This window comes from Eptesicus fuscus, chromosome 12, assembly GCF_027574615.1.
Source record: "Eptesicus fuscus isolate TK198812 chromosome 12, DD_ASM_mEF_20220401, whole genome shotgun sequence".
Classification (NCBI taxonomy): domain Eukaryota; kingdom Metazoa; phylum Chordata; class Mammalia; order Chiroptera; family Vespertilionidae; genus Eptesicus; species Eptesicus fuscus.
Genome location: NC_072484.1, coordinates 39,896,070 through 39,919,793, shown reverse-complemented (window position 1 = coordinate 39,919,793; position 23,724 = coordinate 39,896,070). Strand labels below are relative to the sequence as shown.

The 23,724-nt window shown below is 38.2% G+C and overlaps 1 protein-coding gene across 2 annotated transcripts in view; it reads right to left on the bottom strand.

Moving 5' to 3' along the window:
• WDR7 (WD repeat domain 7) overlaps positions 1-23,724 on the bottom strand; it is a 304,621-nt gene that overhangs the window by 156,103 nt on the left and 124,794 nt on the right. For both annotated transcript variants that reach the window (XM_054723656.1, XM_054723657.1), the window contains one exon: positions 18,049-18,165. In XM_054723656.1, coding sequence (XP_054579631.1) covers positions 18,049-18,165 — 117 coding nt within the window. The remainder of the gene's footprint in view (positions 1-18,048; positions 18,166-23,724) is intronic.

Genomic DNA, 23,724 nt, shown 5'->3' with positions numbered 1-23,724 from the left:
GTAGGCTGGCTATTTGACTACTTTTATATGACTACACAAATCTATTAGTCTTCACATTTTCTTCTTTTCTTTAAAGTTAAAATCATGAAGCTTTAAAAAATACACCTCATATTTAAGGAAATTATTCTAAAAATATACAGCATATTTATATAAAGGTAAGGTCCTTTACATAGTTCATGAATCATATGGTCAACTGCAAATATCTAAATATCAAATATAATCAAAATATTAATGCCAGCAGGGAGGGCTTGGATTCTTATTTTTCTATCCCAAACTAAGTTTTCTTAAAGTAATATTTTAAAGTAATATGATACATAAATAATCTTATACATCCTTGATCTACTATCCTTTTGCTAAACCATAGTAACACAATACGTAAGTTTTAAATCAAGCATTTGTACATTCTTATAAATACTCCATCAATAAATATTTGTCACAAAAATCACAACATAGGCAGTCATAAATAAAAATTTTTATATATTGTTGAGATATATATGTGCATGTATAACTTTCTGATGCCCATGGGCAAATGGTTATATCTGCTCTATCACATGACAATCACCCAGTTGATAATGCTTGAGGTGACCCCTGAAAACCCGGAAGATGATTACTGCTGTTGTTTGATAATTAAAAAGTTACATATTTCTAACACCACTGCAACTCAATGCATTTCAAGAATGACTTAAGACTCCTTTCAATGCTTGTAGGTTAGACTCAGTATCACAAATTTAAAACTCCTTACCTTAAACCTATACTGTCCATACATGCAACGTATTCTGATTTCAGCAAGGCATTTGAAGAAATCTCTGGGAGTGTTTGTATGAACAGGATGGGGAAATCTGAGCCGGAGGACACTGCAGAAGGGCTGGTTTGCACTGAGTTGGAAAACTAAACCTACATGGTAATATCAGTGCTGGTGATGAGGTGGCCAGCTCCCAGCCATGTGCCGCAGGAGTCTCGTTGGGGCTGGTCCACAATGAGCTAGTTAGCATGTAACACATAGAAGGCTGTTTATCACCTTCAGGGAAGACCCAAGGCTGAAGGAATGACTAACCCACTGGAGAGCAGAGAGAAGATCCCTATTCTCAATGATGGGCTGAAGCCAACAAGACAAAAAAAAAAAAAAAAGATAAATATCAAGTCTTGTTTCTTTTTGTGTTCTTTTTTGTTGTTGTTAATCCTCACTGAGGATATATTTTCCATTGATTTTTCAGGGAGTGGAATGTGGGGGGGTGGAGAAAGAGAAAGAGAGGGAAGTAGAGGGAGATTGAAATTCAAACCTACACTTCTTATAAAAATGGGGTTTAGGTGATTTCATATTTAGTAGCAGTCAAAATGTGGGATGCTTCATAAAAAACAACAACTTAATTTTAGAATTATGGAATTCAGATAAAGGAAAGTAACAGTCCTATAATAAAGCACTTCTACAACAAAATGCATCATTTTACTTCAATTGATATTTGTGAATGTAAGCATTTATATTGGAATGTTTTATTAAACACTAGAGGCCCGATGCATGAAATTTGTGCAAGAGTAGGCCTTCCTTCCTCCAGCTGCCGGCACTGGTTTCCCTCTAGCACCCAGAACCCAGGCCTCCCTCTGGCACCTGGGACCCGGGCCTCCTTCTGGCACCTGGGACTCGGGCCTCCCTCTGGCACCTGGGACCCGGGCCTCCCTCTGGCACCTGGGACTCGGGCCTCCCTCTGGCACCAGGGACCCGCAGCCCCACCTTTGTCCAAAAGGTAGTCCAGAAGGATGTCCGGTCTAATTAGCATATTATGTTTTTATTATTATAGATTAGGTAATAATTAGCTTATTTTGATGGTAAACCTAGAGAACTTCAAATAATTAGAATGTTTTAAATACAATTAAACAAATACCACTCTCAGAAAATTTAGAGTATCACGACTTAGCTCTTAGCTATCTGTGTATCCATCTATTGAGCTCTACTCGCACTGCCTTAGTTCAGGCCCTCCTCAGCGGCACTGCAGCATCCTCCTAACTGCTTTCCCTGCCCTCGTTAACTGTGGACCCCCACCCGCACTGAGCCCCAATATATTCAGCACTATATATATAGCCAGTGTGTTTTCACTAATGGAAAGTCAAATTTACCTGGCTTAAAAGTCTTCAATGGTTTCTGACTATCCCCTGAATAAGGATAAAGCAGCTCAGACTGCCCAACAAAGCCTTTCATCATCTGGCCTCCTTCAGTATCATCTCTTATCCGACCCGTCCCCGCCCTGCTCTGTACACATTCATAGTGAACCACTTACACTTCCCCCCAAATACCACACCACTTCTTGCTCTATCCCTCCCAAACCTTGACACCAGCTTGGAAAGCGTTTCCCTCTGTCCTTTCTGCCTGGCTAATTCCCTCCAGTTCAGTGATGCTCAACTAGTGTGTTGGGAGCCCCCACAGGACCTCCCAGGCCTGTCTGGCCACGCTAAGGAACATGCTTCTGCAGGGGCAGACACCTGCCAGATGCACCGCGGTGCTAGCAGGAGTGAATACCGCTTTCTGTACATTAAACAGTAAAAAGTGTGCCGTGACATCAGCAGGACCCTGTAAACGATCATCTATTTACTGGAATGGGCAAAAACTTCCACGTGAAAATATGTAATTGAGTCAGACACACACCTTAGCATCACAAGTAGCAAAAGCACCAGGTGCTGTGCCCAGAGATGACCTGGAGGTGGCGCTGTAGAGTGAGTACTACTATTGAAGGGTTGGTTTGATGTCGTGATGATTCTTGAGCTGTATTGCTAGAATTTTCTTTATATGCTGCTTCCTGTTCTTCAATTCTCTTCCCTAATCTCTAAGTTTGTGGATAAATTCATCATGAGAAAATAACTAGTAAGGCATTAGTAACACTTGTGCAGGTAATGGCTATAAAGTGATGTCAAACCAAATTATAAAATAATCCAAATTTATCATGAGAAATAGCTTTCCATGATCAGGAGAATGGCCCATTCCATAGTGTATTGTATGCAGTGAAAACCACAGAAGAGTATACATGTCATTTTATGATAAATCTTACACATCTTGCACCAAAACATCAAAATTATTTTAGGTGATAGATGGTAACTGAAACACTGTGATGAAATTCAGGTGTGGGAAGGCTCAGGGCACCTGTACGGATTCTCACTGTTTCTTCTAGGTGCTCCCAAATCGTATTTTAAAATCTACTGCAGATTTCCAGTATATCTGAACAGTACACTAAACCAGTTTAGGGTGTCTTAGATCCATTTATCTCTGTTTTTTAAAAATAAAGACTTTCATCCATCTGCAGATTTTTATTTTCACTCTTCACATTTTCTTTTTCACAATTAACTAAGCGTGATTCTGTTATCACTGCAGCAAGTTTTTATAACCCTTCGATGCAGTTCACTAGATCATGAAAAAAATAACTTTAAAATATCTGAGTCCCTGAGGGTGTGGGGGGGAGAGGGGGGAAGGACAGGAGCAAGCTGGATGAGGTTAATGGGGGGAAAAGGAAGACCTATGTAATACTTTCAACAATAAAGTTTAAAAGAAAAAATATATCTGAGTCCCCTTCACTCTTCTACCCATGTCAACGAAGCGCATTTAATGCCTCTCTCCTGCTTTCTATCCTATGCTTCTCGTACCAGAGCACTGGAGCTCTCTCTTCTTGGTCTTCTTCTTCTTTGGAGCACAGCCAGGAAAAAAGATGGGAAGAGGGTGGGCAGGAACACACCACTTGCTTCTAGTTCATTCTGGCTTGGACTTGGTGACATTATTTTATGTCACCTTTCACTATCACCTTTAGCAGGTGCTCACTTGTTCTACTTTAAAATTTTTTTACAATTATATTTAGTTTTGGTTTATAAAACTGTACACTGTTTAAAGACTGAGACAGTTCTATAAGTTAGTATAAAAAAGCAGCAGTCCCACAAACCCATCCCACTGTTCCCTCTGCAAAAACCGCCTTTGGCTCTTTCAGAAAAGCCTGTGTTGCTACTTTCTGATTTTTCAGTTTAGGCTTACCTTATCTTTAGGCTTATAGTTCCCCACTATGAAAACTGGGTTCTCCGTCACGTATGCACAACTTACACGTCTCACACACACACATACATACCACACTCACACACTCTGTCTTCGGTCTTCTTCCTCTGCCTCCCAATTTATTATATCATAGTTTCTAAAACTCTATCATAATCAATGTTTATATTTTCATGATGATGTGCATGCTATTCACGGCCAACCACGTGGTTTATCAATCATGACAACTTCTTTTGGTATTGCTTTTTTCCCTCCCTGTTGTTAATAACTGTCTTCAGTTGTTGTTGTTTCCTGGTTTTCTATAGATTTCAATAATTAACCTCCAAATTCTCACCCCGTTGTGTTCATCTGGAATATGGGGACACAGGCTAGGGAGAAATCAAGCCCCGCCTGGGAAGTAAAACAGATCTTGCCAAATATCTGGAACATAGTTCTATGCATTTGAAGGAACCTCAGTAAAATCACTCTGATCATTATGAGATTCTTCCCATGAGGAGGTGCTGCTAGACCTTGAAATACAAAGGCTTTTCTCCCAGAAGTCTCTTTTCCCTGTGACCCTCAGGGGGGCTAGGTACCTGAGGTTACACTCCTAAGCAGTGATGGCTCTCGAAACAGTGGGATAGGATTTGCAAACCTAAAACAAACAGGGAGCCAGACTGCGTACACCAGGTGGCCTGGATCACTGCATCCCAGGTTTCCCTTCCTCTTGCTCCCTTTTTTTGGATGAAGCACCATCTCCACTAGTTTCTGATAAAAGAGCATGAGTGGTACATTTTTTTTTTTTTTTGAGATTTTGCATTCTGAAAATGTTTTCATTCTACTCTCATACTTAATTGATATTCTGGTGTGGTATACCTTATTCTACTTTTGAACGTATGCTTTTAAAAACTGAGCTAATAAGTAAGCATCTGTGAAAGGATGAGAGCTCCATTCAAGATTTCTCACTTTTCTTCCTTGGTAAGGCTGTTAATAATAGTGTGGTGAAGATTTGCTTTTATCCTTTAGACTTTATCATCTTCTAAAAATGCTTTCCTAAGTCTACCAGTGACTCAGCTACACAGTCCTATCAGAACCCGCAGAAATCTTACCTGCATCATTCTCTCCCTCCCATTCCTCACTGGTCACCACTGGCCAAACCCGGGTCTCAAAATGCAAATGAACTCTCCTCTGGCTGCCATAAGTGTAAGGAAATATCTTCCCTTAAGGCTGTCTTACTTCCATTTCACCAAACGATTCACTCTTCTTGGTCAGATTCAATTCAGACAAGTGATGTGGTAAAGAGAAGCCAACATAAAAGTATTTAAGAAGATATAATTCACCTACATTTCATGAGCCAGCTTTTAGAAATTTCTGAAAATTTGCATGGAACGTAGGATGTAGCTTATTTCTCTATCAGTAAAGTATAAATATGTCTCATAAATTTATATACCTAGGAGTGATAATCAAACTACTTAGAATAAACATCAACTGACTTTTAAGTTAGTTACAAACCACTTATTCTATTTATTAAAACAATCACTTACCGATGGCAATGAGGGAAGAAAGAAAGGCAGGTCACATTACTTGAGCACTTATTATGTGCCAGTTCCTCTGCTAAGACGCCATGCGCCATCTCATCTAATCCTCCAGGCAACCTTACTACCCTCGTATTGCAGGTGAGAAAACTGAGGCTTGGCGTGGGCAGGTAACCTGCACATTAGCAGGGAAGCTGAGATGTGAGCGCAAGAGACACTGGAGCCTCTGCTGCAACCATATATGTTTTAAATATTCTCGTTATATATTTCCCACTGCAGACCAGCTTTTTATCCAGCTGATTTTACTTTTCATTTTGTTTTCCCATTTCTATGAAATCTCTGGATTCACTTTTAGACATACATATGAAATTTAAGTTTTCCATCAGAGTAGCATGAGTTATTAAACCTTCAGAAATAACAGTTATTAAGGTAAAACTTTCCCACAAATAATAAACAGGACCAGTTATCAGTCTGCCCTTTGGAGCAAAAACTCCACCCTCTACTCAGCGTCTGTAAGTGCGCAGTACCTACCTAGTAGGTGCTCACAAACACCTGTTGAATAAAAAAATAATTTAAAAAAAAAGGCCATGAAGGTAGAATTAAGCACATCGGGCATGAAGCCAATACCTTTCATCAACATTTTAAATCCTTTCCATATCTGTTTGATAATAAACCCTGCTTTCAAGTAACATATGGCACACGAGGTAAAATCTGGTATGTTCCCATGGAACATGTCTGACCTGATAGCGGAGCCTCGTGCCTGGATGGCACTGCAGTCCCTCAGCCACAGGCAGCCGTTCTCCTCAACTCTCCCCAGCCTTCATGTCAAAGTCTCTAAACTAACAGTTCGACTCAAAAGCTTTTCCCAGTCTGTCCACCTCTGCCCCAAATGCAGGCTTCCCTCATTCATAAAATTCCTACCCTTAACTCATCCATAGCTCCTGGAATTCTCATCTAAAGCCTATCGTATGTACATGTATGTTGTGTATGTGTGTGCACACAGCTATGTGCCAACACACAGCCTCTAAAATCAGACCTCACCTTCTCAACTAATTGATTGATGTATTAAATCCTCCCTGACATGCGCTGATTAAAAAAAAAAAATACAAGGTGCATGTTAATGTTCTTGTTGAATTAAATGAAAACAATCCTTACACTTCTTTTACCGGTACCAAAGACATTGAAAAATATATACAAAAAGGACAGAGGGAGAGTAGCTGATTCAGTTTCCCTGGATCCTATGAAATTAGGTTTACTTCATTTAAGTCACCCATCTATATTTAGGACATATAGTTATAAAAATGAAGAGATGGGTGTGTATTCTTACTTGATTTTTACCCTCTTTATGAGGGAGAACACCTCTTTCTGGTATATCACATGAGGAGAAAATACATTCAGGTTCATGACTGTCTTCACCTCAAATAAATGTTAACTTTCGTTTGTGCTTAAAATTTTCAAATTGCACTGGCCGGTGTGGCTCATTGGTTGAGCGTCATCCCATGCACTAAAAGATCGCTGGTTTGATTCCTGGTCAGGGCACATGCCCGGGTTGCGGGCTTGATCTCTGACTCCCTCTCCTTTCCTCTCTCTCTAAAATCAATAAAAACACATTAAAATTCTCAAATTAAAAATAAAAAGCCTTTATGTTTGACAATTAATTTTAATCCAAGAAATATGGGGAAATAATTCAAGCATGCTAGTCAATTTGATTATCTTTTTGTGTATTAAAAGTGACTATAAAATAACAGAAGGAACTCTTCAAAATGCCACATCCGTCTTAAAGGCTGTTCTTCCTTTTTAACATGGCTTGCACAGTAGGAGTAATCACTCACAGGTGTGACATCAAGTCTGTGAGTTATGAGACATTGTTGTCATTACTTTTGTGAATTACAACTTTTGGTCATATGGGTTTGTTATCAATTATAAAGGCAATTCATGTAATATACAGATATACAATAGTGTGCCACAATCTAATGCAATTCATTCTTATCCATGAGGTGTTATTACATAGCTCACAAAAGGCCAAACTTTAAGTTCATCCTGAAGGTTATCTACTCATAAGAAAAGCTATTTTTTTAACAGCCCCTACATTCTTATCTAAGTATTCCTGCTTTTTCCTATTTTGTCTAAATTTATCAAAAAGAATATATAAAGGAGGACCTATGTAATACTTTCAACAATAAATATTTTTTTAAAAAATCTGAAAACCAAACCTTAAGCTTTTGTGAATGAATATTACATATGTGCCGGTACATTTATGTGTGTAATTTTATATGAACATAAAATAATTCTAATTTTATCTAGGAAATATGTAAAATTACTTCCTGTACTAATTATCTATGTTTCTTTTTAAAGGAAACAGAAAGTCTTTTCCCCACATTATAAATATTTCCGGGTACTACATAAAAAATTATAACTAGCCCTAGTTGATTTGGCTCAGTGGATAGAGCATCGGCCCATGGACTGAAGGGTCCCTGATTCAATTCCAGTTGAGGGTATATACCTCGTACCTCGGTTGCAGGCTTGATCCCCAGCCCTAGTCCAGGCTCATGCAGGAAGCAACCAATCCATCTGTCTCTCTCACATGGATGATTCTCTCTCTCTCCGTCTCTCTCCCTCCTTTCCACACTCTCTAAAAAAAATCAAAGGAAAAATATCCTTGTGTGAGGATTAACAACAACAACAATTTATAACTATATTAAAAATTAAAATAGGAGTTTTTATAACACACAAAGAGAAAACGGTATGTCATAATGAATATATTTGTTTCTCTGTTTTCTTATAAGGTTTTTTAAATCACATGGACTTGAACAAATGACTTCCATTTAAGAGCACAAGATCTGAAGATAGATGACCTGGATTCAAATCCTGACTCTGCCATTCCAGACTGTCTGTGGTCTTGACTTGGAAGGTGACCTAACCATTCTGTGCCTCATTTTCCTCTCTTGTAAAAATTGTAATGAGGCTCTAATACAATGAGTTGCTATTAGGAGTAAAAAGAGCCTAGTGCACAACCTGATACATATTAAGTACTCAATAAGATGCTGATAAGTTATTGTGATGGTTATTATTTTAAGTCCCTGATTTTTAGATGAGTTTGCTAAGATAATGTCAATGGTTATTTATTTGGCCAACCTCTTGCAGAAGTGTTATATGCAAACAGACTATATATACACACATTAAAAAATAAAAGTGCTATTATTGGAAAATATCATTATGAAAGACTCAGTGCCAAGGCAACAGTTGATTAATTTATGTTATGGACAATATTTAATTCATTTAAATACACAAACACTTTCTTGGTCAAAATACACTGATGTTAAGTATATTTCCCATTTGTAAAAGTCTAAAAATTTTTAAACAGAAACTGAACTTTCAAATGGTGTTTATTAGCCATGCTTTGTCCTTGCTCTCTTCCTCTTTTTCTTTTGTGCTTTTTCTTAGGCAAGTCACCCCAGGCCAAGCCTTTCACCACCAGCCTGAACACATTAAATTGGAGTGTGTAACTTGCAATTTTCAATAGACGGTAAAAAGCAAGTCTTCTTGGTGCTAAATAACTGATTGCAGGCACCCAGAGGAATGCCACAGACACTCCACGTACACCACCACACAGCAGGACTCCACTCTCATTCTTCAGTGGAGTGTGTTTAAATGTCAAGCCTCCTGGAAAACTCTGCCTTTCTCTCCTTCCTGTGGGCATCTCCCCCTTCTCCTCTTTCCACCTCCCACACCAGCCCCCTTGTTGCTCCTGCAGTGGACCACCAAGCCCCAGAGTGATCTCGTGGAGAACAGCTACCCTGGTATCTCTAGCTCCTGGAAAACCACACAATTTGGGGTTTTCATTGACAGAGGTAGGTGGGCCTAGAAATGAGGTGGCACAACCCCCAGAGCAATGAGAGAGACATGCAAAGAAGGAAGAAAAGCATGGATAAAAAGAGACCAACCAAAATAGGGGTTCATAGACTTATGTCAGCACATTTCCACTGCCTGGTCAACAGGGACCACAGACCGGGGACTCTACAGGAGTTCTGAGAGCCATTCCTCTGATTGCACATCCCACAACAGCACTTCCCACCTTCTACCCTCTAACTAAGATTGCAGCCCTAGCCAGTTTGGCCCAGTGAACAGAGCATGGCCTGAGGACTGGAGGGTCCTGGGTTCAATTCCGGTCAAGGACACATGCCGGGGTTGCAGACTTGATCCCCAGTAGAGGGCATGCAGCAGGCAGCCAATCAATGATTCTCTCTCATCATCATTGATGTTTCTATCTCTCACTCCCTTCCTCTCTGAAACCAATATATATATATATATATGCATAGGCATATGTGTGTGTGTGTGTGTGTGTGTGTGTGTATGTGTGTGTGTGTGTACATATATATATGTTACAAAACACGTTTGTCCCAGGTATTTTTTCATATCTTTCTCACCCAAATCCTATGGGTCACCTCTTTCTCTAATTTGGAGATATATTATTTTTCAAAAGAAAAAGACTTTTAAATGGGAATCAACAGTGACTAATCAGTAGACCTAATCATGCTTTTAGATCTGTTCCAAGTCTCATTTTCACAATATCAAGACCACAGTTTATCTGGAAATAAGTCTATTCCTTCACTAATCTGTTGCTTTTTGAGCCATTAAACATGCACTAAGAAGGGGGAAGGTTAGCCGGAACTGGTTTGGCTCAGTGGATAGAGCGTCGGCCTGTGGACTGAAAGGTCCCAGGTTCGATTCCAGTCAAGGGCATGTACCTTGGTTGCGGGCACATCCCCAGTAGGGGGTGTGCAGGAGGCAGTTGATCGATGTTTCTCTCTCATCAATGTTTCTAGCTCTCTGTCCCTCTCCCTTACTCTCTGTAAAAAAATCAATAAAATATATTAAAAAAAAAAAAAAAAAGAAGGGGGAAGGTTAAAGATATGTACACACACCCACCCACCCATGTATGTTATATAAGAATATATATATATCCTTATTCATATATATATATATATATATATATATATATATATATATATAAAACCTAATAATAGAGGAACATGTAAATTGACTGTACCTCCGCTATGCCCACAGCCAATCAGAGTGAGTATGCAAATTAACCCAACAAAGATGGTGGTTAATTTGCATACATACCTGGGTCCTGGGAACCTCCTCAGCACCCAGGTCACTCCCAACCGGCCATTGGGGTGGGGGGGGCCTTCCCAAGCCTAAAGCCTCCGCCAAGGCTTTAGGCTTGGGAAGGGGCCAAGCCTGCAATCAGAGATGCGGGAGGTGCCTGCTTCCCAAGCCTAAAGCCTGGGGCAGAGGCTTTAGGCTTGGGAAGGGGCCGAGCTTGCGACCAAACGCAGACCATCCAGAAGTCAGCACTGGGTTGCCCAGATGCAGCCTGGCGACCCAGCACTGACTGCCCAGGTGGCTGAGACGCAGAAAGTAAGTCAGGGTCTGATCTGCAGCCTCAGTGGAAGCTGTTGATCAGTGTACTTACCTCTCTCTTTCTCTCCCTCTTTCTTTCTGATCTTTGCCAGCAGCCAGGCTTTTCTTTCTCTGTTGTTAAGCCCCACCTCTTTGATCAGGCCCAGAGATAGGCCTGGAGATGCTGACTGGCATAGGAACTGACCAATGAGAACCAAATCTGGGTGCTGTGGGGAGCCAATGGCTGCCTAGGAGGCGGAGCTTTTGACACTGACTGGCATAGGAACCGACCAATCAGAACCAAATTGGCCAGAAGAGGAGGGCAGTTGGGGGCAACATCAGGCCTGCAGGAGAGGGCAGTTAGGGGTGATCAGGCTGGCAGGCAGAGGAAGTTAGGGGCAATCATGCAGGCAGGCAGGTGAGCAGTTAGGAGCCAGTGGTCCCAGATTGTGAGAGGGATATCCGACTTCTGGTTTATGGAATGGCAGTCGGACATCCCGCAAAGGGTCCCCAATTGGAGAGGGTGCAGACTGAGTTGAGGGAACCCCCCTCCATGCACAAATTTTGTGCACCAGGCCTCTAGTATGTATATATATATATATATATATATATATATATATACACACACACACACACACACATATATATGGTAAATATACATGAGTAAACTTATAGTCTATAATACATAAGAAATGCGATTTGAGATACGAGTTATGTTATGGTTCCATTAACTCAATTGTTTATTCAATCAGCATTAATTGAGAAGATGCTATGTACTGGGTACTATTTTAAAGCTAGAAATATAAAGAGGCAAAAGTCACATGGCCACACATGACAAGGACAAGGGAAGTAGAGTACACCCAACAGTATCACAGCAGAAGTGCACACAGCCAATGGGGAGATCCTACATAAGAGGGTTCGAGGAATTCAGGAAGACAGTGTCACTCAAGCTGGGTTTGAAGGGAACCCAGAGAACTTAACCACAAAGGTAAGAGAGATGAGAATATCCCAGCTAGATGGAGGGGCACATACAAACTATGAGTCATGAAATAGGAGACTTTGGGGAAATTTTTAGTATTGCTTAACAGCTGGTTAAGCTAGGGGTCAGTCATCAAAGGGCTCTCTATATCTGGCTAAGTTGTTTGGATTTTGTGCTATAATCAATGGGAAGCCATTAAGCAACAATTAAAGAGGGTGAAGGGAGATGAACTGGCTTCTGAAACTCTCAGAGTGACGGAAAATATGAGCTGGAGAAGGATAAGGGAATGAAGAAAGGGAGATGGATACAGAATATAATAATAATCCAAAGTAGAAAAAAAAAAAACTGAACGTGTGGACCTAGATATTCTCTGTGGACATGGTGAACAGAAGCTCATTGGGAGCTATTTAACATGCACCTTTACAAGAACTGGCACCAACTCCGTGTGAACACGGCAGAGAAGAGGGGAAGCCAGGTTATTTCTGGTGTCTCAGTTGGGATGTTGGGTGGCTTGGTGATGGCTTTAAATGAGATCTATATATATATAAAAGCCTAAGTGACCCTTAGGACCGAACAACCAGAATGACCAGTCAACCAGTCGTGTGACACATACTGAGCACCAGGGGGCAGATGCTCAATGCAGGATCTGCCCCCTGGTGGTCAGTGTGCTCCCACAGCCAACCTCCTGCAGCCTGCCAACCTCCCGCAGCCAGCCAACCTCCTGCAGTCCCTCCCCCTATCCTTCTCCCCGGCTGGCAGGCCCCGATAGGCCCGGCCCTGATCGGGGCTGGGCAAGACAGCCCCAATGAGCCCTGATCACCAGCCAGGCCTACGGACCCCACCCATGCACGAATTCGTGCACCAGACCTTTAGTACAAATATCAAAGGAAATGAGTTCTAGGAAGAAATATGAGCTTATTCTGGACTTGGAATTCAGGCATCTATGGGACACTGAGGCAGGAGGATATATGAATCTGATTCTCAGAAGAAAAGCATAGGTTATGGACATATAATGGATCATCATTAACATGCAAGTGGTAGTCGAACCAAAGAAAAAGGAAGGTCAGTCACCCAGAGGGACAATGTGAGAAAAAAAATAAATGACTAAAACCCATAACTTGGCTGTATTCCTGTCAGGAAATCTTAAATATCCTATGCAGAAATATTCTACTTAACAGCTTGTCAACATACAACTAGAACCAAGAGTCAAACACTAAACAAAAAATATTTTAATTCACATTGTCTTCCCCTAGATTGAAAAAAGTATAGAAAGGTAAATTATTTGGAGTGATGTGTTTCACCCAGAAAACTATAAAATCCACACCTTTATTTTTTTAAATATCTTTGTTCATGAAAACGACATGGAAAATAAACCAGTGTTCGTGATTTGTAATTATCCAAAAACCTTAATGTAGTAAATTTATATTTTGTAGTAGATAATATTCTGAAGGCAAAAGTAAGGGGAGTGATCACAATTCAAAAATCACATAGATCTAATTGTGAGTTATTTAGATTAATTTTTAGACTGTTAATTATAAATTAAAGAGTGAGAAAAGGGAAGGGTGCAATGTAGACGTTTTACTCTAGTTTACTAATTATAAGACCCCTGGCTCTCTGCTTAGAAAGTACTTCTGATTTCTGAATACATAATGCCATAAATTTTGCTCTTTGGAACTTATATGTACTTTAACAGCATGAATTTCCTATCTTTCAGCTAAAACAAATGTATAAACATTTTATGAATAAAGCTTTTAGTAAATGGTAAAATGTACAAATCAATACTCAGTCTCAGACTAGATGTCCTTGTCAGCTCAATCTTAACATACTAAAGATGTTGACTTTTAGTTATGAATATATGTTAAGATGTCTGTTTTATACTGATTACTTCAAAAAGCTAGACAGAACAAGAAATATTTCACTTTATATGTATGCAATAAAATAACTGTTTAGTAATAAACACTACTTATACTACAGTTTTATATCACAGTAGTCTGAAATAATGGCTAAAATTTAAGGAACTAATATGTGAGATTTTTTTTCTTTCTCTAAAGACGATAATCTGTGGTCTACATTTAAATAACAAGTTTGCATTTTAAATATTAAGATAGGATAGCCAGCAAATTTCAGGGCTTATGTCTGATGTCATAACAATAAAGGTAGACTCTGGCATCACCTCACATTTAAAAAGAAATGAAAATCTGCCAAAGTTTAATGAGTTTAAGAATGTGAGGCAGGGTGGGGTGGTGCATAAGACCACACATAAAGTTTGGAATCAGGCAGGACTCATTTGAAGTCCCAGATCTATCATCTGTTAAGTATTGGACCTTATAAAAGTGACCACTCTGGGCTGGTTTCCTCATCTACATAGCTGGGAAAATACTGGTATCCACTTCCGAGAAATGCTGTAAGAGTCGAGTGTAAAGTGCTTGGATATTGTAAATTATCAATAGATGTAACTTTCCATTTCTCTTAACCTTTCCTATTTTTTTCTTTTATCCATAGCACTTCTCACCTTTTAAAATAATAGATTTAAATTTTACAAAAAACACAACAGACCCATCTAGATCCATATCTGCTTTTGTTGTAAGCAGTTGAATTTATCAACTGTGCTGGTCATTTGCTATCAGGTTGTCTCTATTTGACAATGTCAGTGACTCCTGACCCTTTATCACTGTTATATGGTCAGTTTGTGTCCTTGCAACATTGAACGTGAAAGAGGCAGGACACTGCAGTGTGACCCGCAGAAAAATATAGTGACTTTCTTAAATGGGTCCACACAGGTTTGTGAATGAAACCCTTCCAAAATTATTTTTAACCTGCACTCAGGGGGAGGTTGTTTTAAAATGCAACATTTAGGGATGTACAGCTTCATCCTTACACAGAATGCCATCCTTTACAATGATGAAAAATACATAAGGATAATTAACAAAGTAACCTAAAAGGTCTACCTTAAAAAAATAGATTATGATTTATCTAAATTTTTTTCTATGCAAGTCAGTTTTTAGTGAGATTTATTCCATTAATATAATTATAACCTATTAATATCATAATGAAAATAAGAACATATTATTTATTAATATTGATAGGATATTCTATAGAAACATTTAAATTACAATTATAAAATTAAAAGTATTCATATAAAAAAAAAACATGGGTTTAGAGTAATATTCTTGTGACTCTCAAATAATCTAGAAATAACCTTAATGCCATTCAACTTTAAAGAAAATACTATTATTGTTAAAACTAATTTTACATAAAGTAGTGCAAAACCTGAACCAATTTCATTGAAAAAGAAAGTACATTGCCATGCATACTATACAATATAAAGAATGGAAGAAGTTTTAATGTTTTTCTACATTAAAAACAATATTAATCTGCAAAACTAGCTAATATAGCTTTCATGTGTTATTTAAGACATGTGGTTAAAGGAAGGAATTTGATGATCCTCAGGTAGAATGCTAAGAAAAACCGAGTGCCTGTGTTGACCAAGGCGCACTGTGGCATTACTTTGTAGAGCCGATCAATAGATATTAGCTTTAAAGAAAGATATAGAAAGGAGCTGCAGCATATTCCTTAAATGACAGCGAGAAGGTTTAAATTGTCTCAATCAAGACTCAATTTTTTCTTCCCAGTTTTTCCAGCTGTTCTCTTCCAGTTAAGACTCTTCATTTCAAATAAATTTAATTAGTTCCAATTGACCACAGCTAACACTTACACAGTTTTATCCATGGATCTTTATTTTTATAAGGCAGCACAAACAAAGACTGCTAGGCTCAGATTCCAGTGTCACAAGACCACATTCATACTTCCTTCAATTCCTCACCCAAAAGAAAAATTTCAAAAAGGACTATTCTTCCTATAGCAAAAGCACTAAGTTATACTTCCTATTTTAATTGATATGCTGGTCAGTTGTTTAATTGAGTTAATTGAAAAATTAAGTTCCAGATTACTACAAATATATAATTAATACAATAACACATATTAGCTTAACTATAGTTTCCAAATAAGAATCCATTCAAAATACAGGCAAAGATCTCTGTCATGATATAATTTCTATTTATTTTATGAGACGATATTATTAGTGCAATTTCTTTTAAATAACTGAAAAAGCAATCAGATTTTTCAATGTGAATGACTAAGCTGACCAGTTTTCCCTTTTGTATTTTGTGCTCTACAATGCTGGTTATCCCAAAATAAGATTATTATGCTTGGAACAGTTTTCTCTTGATGCATCTACCATATTTTTCATAATGCAATTTATATAGGATTCCAGTCAATAAAAAGAAATATGGTTTTCTTCTAAACCTTCATAAAAATCTATACCACATCTTAATCAAGTCACACAATCTAACCTGCACGATCTGCAGACTGCAGCATACTAGTTGCTTTGACAACATGGTTAAGGGAGCCTTTTTTTAGTTATTTAAATTCTCTGGGTTTTGAACATTCTTGGTTCTAGTACCCATGGCATGAAATGAAGAAATCAACTGATAGAAGCCATTCAGTGTAACTGAACTTCATAGAGATTCAAATACAGTTTGTGTAGCATTAATTGACTCTCCAACACTAGATTTTCATTTTTAAGCTTCTTGATTTGTTTTAGCAATCAAACAAAAACAGTCATGTGTTATAATGCACTCTTATGACTTTGGTAGTGCACAATTCAAATTTTCAATGTATTGATTTAGTGCTCAAAAATTTACCTTTTATTCAGAATGCAAATTGAATAATTCTACTATTGCAAAGGTAACCTCTTCTTTTTTCCTATGAATTAAACCACTACTTTTTATAGAAGAAGGCCTTTAAAATTTATAGGAATTAATATATAACAAAACATTTATAATAGCATTTTAAAAAGCAATGAAAATGGGATAAAATAAAAAATGATTTTCAAAACTTGCAAATGAAACAATTTCCTTCAGTAGCTACTGAAACAAATCCCATAATTGTGAAGTGCAAATGACTTTCAGAAAAGGTGAAAATTGCAAAAATAATTTATATTTAAGATAGATGATTTTTAAAATATCAATGAACTGGTAAGTAAGAAGAACCACCATCATCTCATTTTTACTGAAAACCAGATGCTCCCCAACTTAGTCAACTCCTTATTTGCAGCAGTGATACAAACATGGTTTTAAGGTAATACAGGCTTTGTAAATTTTCAAGTAAGATCATTAGGCTCCCTCACCTTCTTCCCAGTGAAGCAATTTTAAAGGCATTCAGGTGCTAACAGTAAGGAACCTGCCACGCAGCGCTTTAAAAGAAAAACAAAATAAACCTCCCTTTTCTTCCTTTCTCCCTTTAATTTCTGTTGGAAAGTTTACTGATATTTTCTGGGCATGCTTCTTCTCAAATTATTGATTACTATCGAGTTAATATTTGTTGCTTCACGATAATTATAGACATATGTCGTCAGATTTTACATTTTAACCATTCACACCAAAAACAAGTTTATCATTCTTAATACCAATAAAAATATCTATACTGGATTGTTTTTTATCCTCTGTGCATTAAAAAGAAATTGAGTTGAATGCATTTGAAGATCCAGTAATTGGAACTGTTTAAATCCATAAAACGACAGGCTGAAAATATGTGCTACGTGGCTTTTCTAAATTTTACTTTATGCCGGTAAGGTGATAAATAATACAGATAAGAATGTAAATAACTTTTAAAAGCAGTATTTATTTCTGTAGTATACATAAAAAAGAATATCTGTAAGTTTCCTTATGTAGTCTATATTGCATATATTGCTATTACAACTTCAATAGCTTCAGTTTACCCTATAATTGCAAAACCTTTCATAACATAATAGGTGTATTCCACTACATGTTCCAAGCCTTTAGAAATGAGCCTAGCCTCTGAATTAGAAGGTCCCCAGAAAATCAAATGCACAGCTAGCAGGTTCATTGTTAGAGCAACAATGAGCAAACCCAGACCAAATAAATGGTTCCACTTCTTTCCACTTCAAGATCAAAAAGGACACTAAAGAGTCTTGTAAAGCCAAACACTCCATCAATACTCTCCATCATCCTCTCCATCAACATACTTAGTCCCACTATAAATGACAGACAAGCATTTTCCAATACTGGACAAGGCTCATCTAGATTATGTTAAAGACGTCTCCCTACCAGTTGTGATGTCATCGTCTGCAAGGTCGTGCTCTTCCTCTTGGACTTTGGCTTCGGGGCCCGAGGCGGTGTCAGGAGCAGTGGTGATGGTCTGCATGGCTTCTGCTGAGACCCCAGCTAGAACAAATGGGAATCACAAGGTTCAGTTTTAAGAACTAAAAGAAAGGCAGATCAAGACTCTTACAGCCTTTTAACTTACGGGATGCAAACATAATACAGTTAAAAAAATACAATACAGGGGTGAGCAAAAATAAGTTTACAGTTGTTTTCATGAAAAATAATACAATTAATAAATAATAATACAAGAATAAACTGTTTTGCATACTCACAACTGTAAAACTACTTTTACTCACCCCTGTACATTCACCAAAATTAGTAAGAGACACAAAGTACCAAAACAAACATTAATGTGGGCTCTATTTCTTTATGTGTATGTGTATACACACATAGATACAAATTATATTGACTTTTTCACTAAGATCTGGGAAAAACAAAAAAATAAAGCTGAAGTAAATTACATTTTTACTGGATCCCTTTCAACGTTCTTGCTTTGGCTGATTTAGATATAATTATGCTAAAAGAGAAAAAATACATAGAAAGTGAGGACTATTTAAAAAATGTATTTCTCTTTAACATTAGTTTGCTTATAATTTGGCGGTGGAAAGAAGAATGATGACAAAAGAGGGATTTGTCTCTGGATCAATGTAAAAGACTTGAAATGCATTGCCCCGAAAGCGTATAACATGTCTGTCTATGAAGGAATTAGATATGAGGTCAGATAATTATCACATTGAAAGGAACCTAATTGAAATCAGACAGGTGAACTAGATCAAGCTGCTGTGTTAAATACAAGTGGCCAGTGTAGACATGTTTGCTTCATTCCTGATGATAGGAGAGAAGCATTCAGTCTTTTACCATTAACTATACTGCTGGCTAGATGTTTTGTTTTGTTTCCTTCCACTACAGAAAAGGTACCAAGGGAATATACAGAAGTGGTATGAATTCCTTGGTTAATATGGAATTGTTAGAAAAACAACTTTTAAAAACAGATTCATTAAAAACAATATAATTTGCACACCATAAGCACACCATAAAAGTTGTCTTTAAAATGTGTAATTCAGTGGTTTTTAGCATATTCACAGAGTTGTACAGCTGTCACCACAATCAATTTTAGAGCATTTTCATCACCCAAAAAGAAACCCTACCCTTATCACTCCTCTCTTCCCCCAGGCTATGCAGCCTTAAGCAACCACAAATGTCCTTCTGTCTCTCTGGACTTGCCTGTTCTGGACATTTCAACAGGTGGTGTTTTGCAACTGGTTGCTTTTACTTAGTACTTCATTCTCTTGTATTATATTCCCTTGATTAATATTCCATTGTATGAATGTATCACCATTATTTTTTCATCAATAAATTGTGATAGATTCATGTATGCATTCATCAGTCGGTGAACATTCATATTTTAAAAGCTCGTTGGCTTTTATGAATAAAGCTGCTGTGAACACTCACATACAAGTCTTTATGTGGACATGTTTCATTCCCTGGGAGTGGAATTGCTAGGTCATATGATAACTCTATGTTTAACCTTTAGAGGAACTGCCTGATTATTTGCTGTTGAGTTTTGAGACTGCCTTAAAGAGTCTAGGTATTAGTCCCTTGTTGGATGTGTGATTTGTGAATCTTTCTCCCAGTCTGTATCTTGCCTTTTTATGCCTCTTAATAGGGTTTTTAATTTTGATGAAGTCTACTTTACCAAGTTTTTCATTTACGGATTGTGGTTTTGGTGTCAAGTCTAACCTTAGATCTCAAAGATTTTTTTTTTTTACCTAAAAGTAAAAGTTTTATACTTGTTTGATTTACATTTAAGTTCATGATTCATTTTGAATTAATTTTTTTATAACGTGTGAACCTTAGGACAAGGTTTGGATTTTTGTCTACAGATGTCCAATTACAGTAGGACATTTGTTAAGGAGACTGTCTTTCCTCCATTGAATTGTTTTTGCACCTATCCAATAGCGCATTTGTATGAATCTATTATGAGTTCTCTATTCTATTAGCCTAAAGCCACATCTATATATATATAAAAAGCCAGCAACCTTAATGGACATAACGACCCTAACGACTAGTCGCTATGACTGACGCCCACTTTGGCCAGCGAACATCCAGATCAGGGGGTGGGTCCGGCCAGCCAACCTCCTGCAGTCCCTCCCCCTAGCCGGCCAACATCCCTCAGTCCCTCCCCACAGCCAGCCAACCTCCCGCAGCCACTCCCCCTGGCTGGCCGGCCCTCCTGATCGACCCTGATCGCTGGCCAGGCCAAGAGACCTCACTTGTGCACAAATTCATGCACTGGGCCTCTAGTAGTTTTAATAACATTATATGATGTCTTGAAATGAGGCAGACGAATTTTTCCTACCTTACTTTTTTTCCTCCAAAAGTCTTTTAGCTAATTCCTTTGTTTTTACATAATTTTAGAATAATTTTTTCTATACCTACAAAAAATTACGCTGGGATTATGCTAAACCTGTATATCAATTTATAGAGAATCGACATCTTTACTATGTTGAATCTTCTACATGAACCCCCAAACCCATGAACACTACAGGGAAGGGCAAAAGTACATGTAGAGTTGTTCATATGGAAAGTAATACAATAATTAATAAATAATAAGACAAGAATAAACTCTTTTATATACTCACAACTGTAAATCTGCTTCACCTCACCCTGCATATGTCTGTTTCATTATTTAGATCTTCTTTGGTTTCTTTCATGTGTGTCTTATAGGTGTCAGCACACAAGTCCTGTATATTGTTTTTAGACTTACTTCTAAGTATATCAATTTTTGAACCATTAGTAGTATTAATCGTATTTTTTAAATTTAGGCTTCCACATGTTCATTGCTAGCATATAGAAATGTGATTTTTTTTTTAATTTCTTGTATTCTGTAGCCTTGCTGTACTTATTTATTTATTTATTTATTTATTTATTTATTTATTTTATTTTTAAGAATCCTTTGGTTTTTCCATGTGGGCAGTTATTTGATCCTTTGATAAGGACAATTGACCTCAGCCTTTCCAAACTGTATGGTTGTATGGTTGTTGCTGTTTTTTCTTGCTTTATTATACTGGCTAGAACTTCTAACGCTGTGTTAAATACAAGTGGCCAGTGTAGATATCTTTGCTTCATTCATGATGATAGGAGAGAAGCATTCAGTCTTTTACCATTAACTATACTGTTAGCTATAGATTTTTAGTAGATATTCTTTTTTATTAAGTTGAGGAAGTTCCTCTTTATTCTTATTTTTCTGAGTTTTAAAAAAATCATTACTTGATGTTGAATGTTGTTAAATGATTGCTAAGACCATATGATTTTTTTCTTTAGCTTGTTGATATTTTGCATTATATTGATTGCTTTTTTTCTTTTTTTTAATATCTATTTTTATTGATTTCAGAGAGGAAGGGAGAGATAGAAACATCAAGGATGAGAATCATTGATTGGCTGCTCCTGCATACCCTTTACTGGGGATCCAGCCTGCAACCCAGACATTTGCCCTTGACAAGAATCAAACCAGGGACCCTTCAGTCCCCTGGCCAATGCTCTATCCACTGAGCAATACTGGTTAGGGCTTAATTTTTTTTTTAATATAACTAGACTTACATTCTTAGACTAAACCTCACTTGGTAATGCTATATAATTCTTTTTTAAAAAATGTATTTTATTGATTTTTGCAGAGAGGAAGGGAGAGGGATAGAGACTTAGAAACATCGATGAGAGAGAAACATCAATCAGCTGTCAACCATCAAACATCAATCCAGCCTGCAACCAAGGTACATGCCCTTGACCAGAATCGAACCTGGGACCCTTCAGTCCGAAGGCCAATGCTCTATCCACTGAGCCAAACCGGTTAGGGCTATTATATAATTCTTTTTATATGATGCTAAATTCTATTTGCTTATATTTTGTTAAGGGTTTTTGAGACTATAATTATTAGAGACATTGGTTTGTAGTTTTATTCTATTCTTTGCATTTTCTTTTATCTGCTAAGAGATAAGGGATTTTATATCTCTTACCAGTTTCAGCACACCGACTTGGTCTTTCAGCCTTGACAACTCTGAGATATATGTGTTTGTTCCTTAAGCATTCTCCCAAAACATTGAATGGTCTCATTTGAACAGTTACCTGGTATATCCCAAGAACACCATGAAGGCTGGACAGTATTTACACTCAGTATCTTATTATTCCATGATTTCTCATGGTTGTGATGTGGTGTTCTGTCATACCTCCTGTCCTGGAATTCAGCCCCTGGAAGGTCTTGGTAGTAAAGGATATTGGGGTTTGAAATCAAAAGACCTACATGTTAATACTGTTCCTGAATTTAGTAGCTGTGTTTTGTTGAGCAATTACTTAACCTCTCTGATTAAATGAGATCAATTTAAATGGATTTGTAAACTTCTTACATATAAATGCCAGCTTTATTTTTATGGAAACTTTTAATTTTACAGAAAAGAAAAATACTACTAAGAAATTATTGTTATTATCTAAACTGTTCCTTAATGTCTATTCCTTGTTTCTCTAATCATTTTTAAAATTATCAAGGATTAAGCAAGAAATGAGACCAAGAAATCTCTTAGTCTCTTAATTTATATTTTAATTTAATAATCTGAAACAATCTTTGATTTTGTATTTAAGCAATAAGCCTTTATATAGGAACTAGAGGCCCAGTGCACAAAATTCGTGCACGGAGGGGGGTTGTTCCTCAGCCCAGCCTGTACCCTCTCCAATCTGGGACCCCTTGAGGGATGTCCGACTGCCCGTTTACCAGAATCGAACATGGGTGAATATCACACAGACATGTTTAAGTTAATATATGTTAGAAGAAAAGAAATCCTTGAATATTTGTAGCTTTTAGTTTTTTTTTAAACGGGCAGTCGGACATCCCTCTCACAATCCAGGACTGCTGGCTCCCAACTGTTTGCCTGCCTGCCTTCCTGATTGCCCTTAACCGCTTCTGCCTGCCAGTCTGATCACCCCCTAACCACTCCGCTGCCAGCCTGTTTGCCCCCAACTTCCCTCCTCTGCCGGCCTGGTCACCCCTAACTGCCCTCTCCTGCAGGGCTGACCACCTCCAACTGCCATCCCTTGCAGGCCTGGTTCCTCTCAACTGCCCTCCCTTGCAGGCCTGGTCCCTCTCAACTGCCCTCCCTTGCAGGCCGGGTGCCTCCCAACTGCCCTCTCCTGCTGGCCATCTTGTGGTGGCCATTCTGTGTCCACATGGGGGCAGGATCTTTGACCACATGGGAGCAGCTATATTGTGTGTTGCAGTGATGATCAATCTGCATATTACTCTTTTAGTAGATAGGATAGAGGCCTGGTAAAGGGGTGGGGGCCAGCTGGTTTGCCCTGAAGGGTGTCTTGGATCAGGGTGGGGTTCCCTTGGGGCATGGGGCAGCCTGAGCGAGGGGCCTGTGGTGGTTTGCAGGCTGGCCACGCCCCCTGCAACCCAAGCGGAGGCCCTGGTATCTGGAATTTATTTTCCTTCTACAATTGAAACTTTGTAGCCTGGAGCGGAGCCAAGCCTGGGCTCCCTCCGTGGCCGGCAGCCATTTCTGTTGGGGTTATAATTGAAACTTTGTAGCCTTAAGCGGGTGGGCCCGGCCAGGGTGTGCGGAAAGCTTT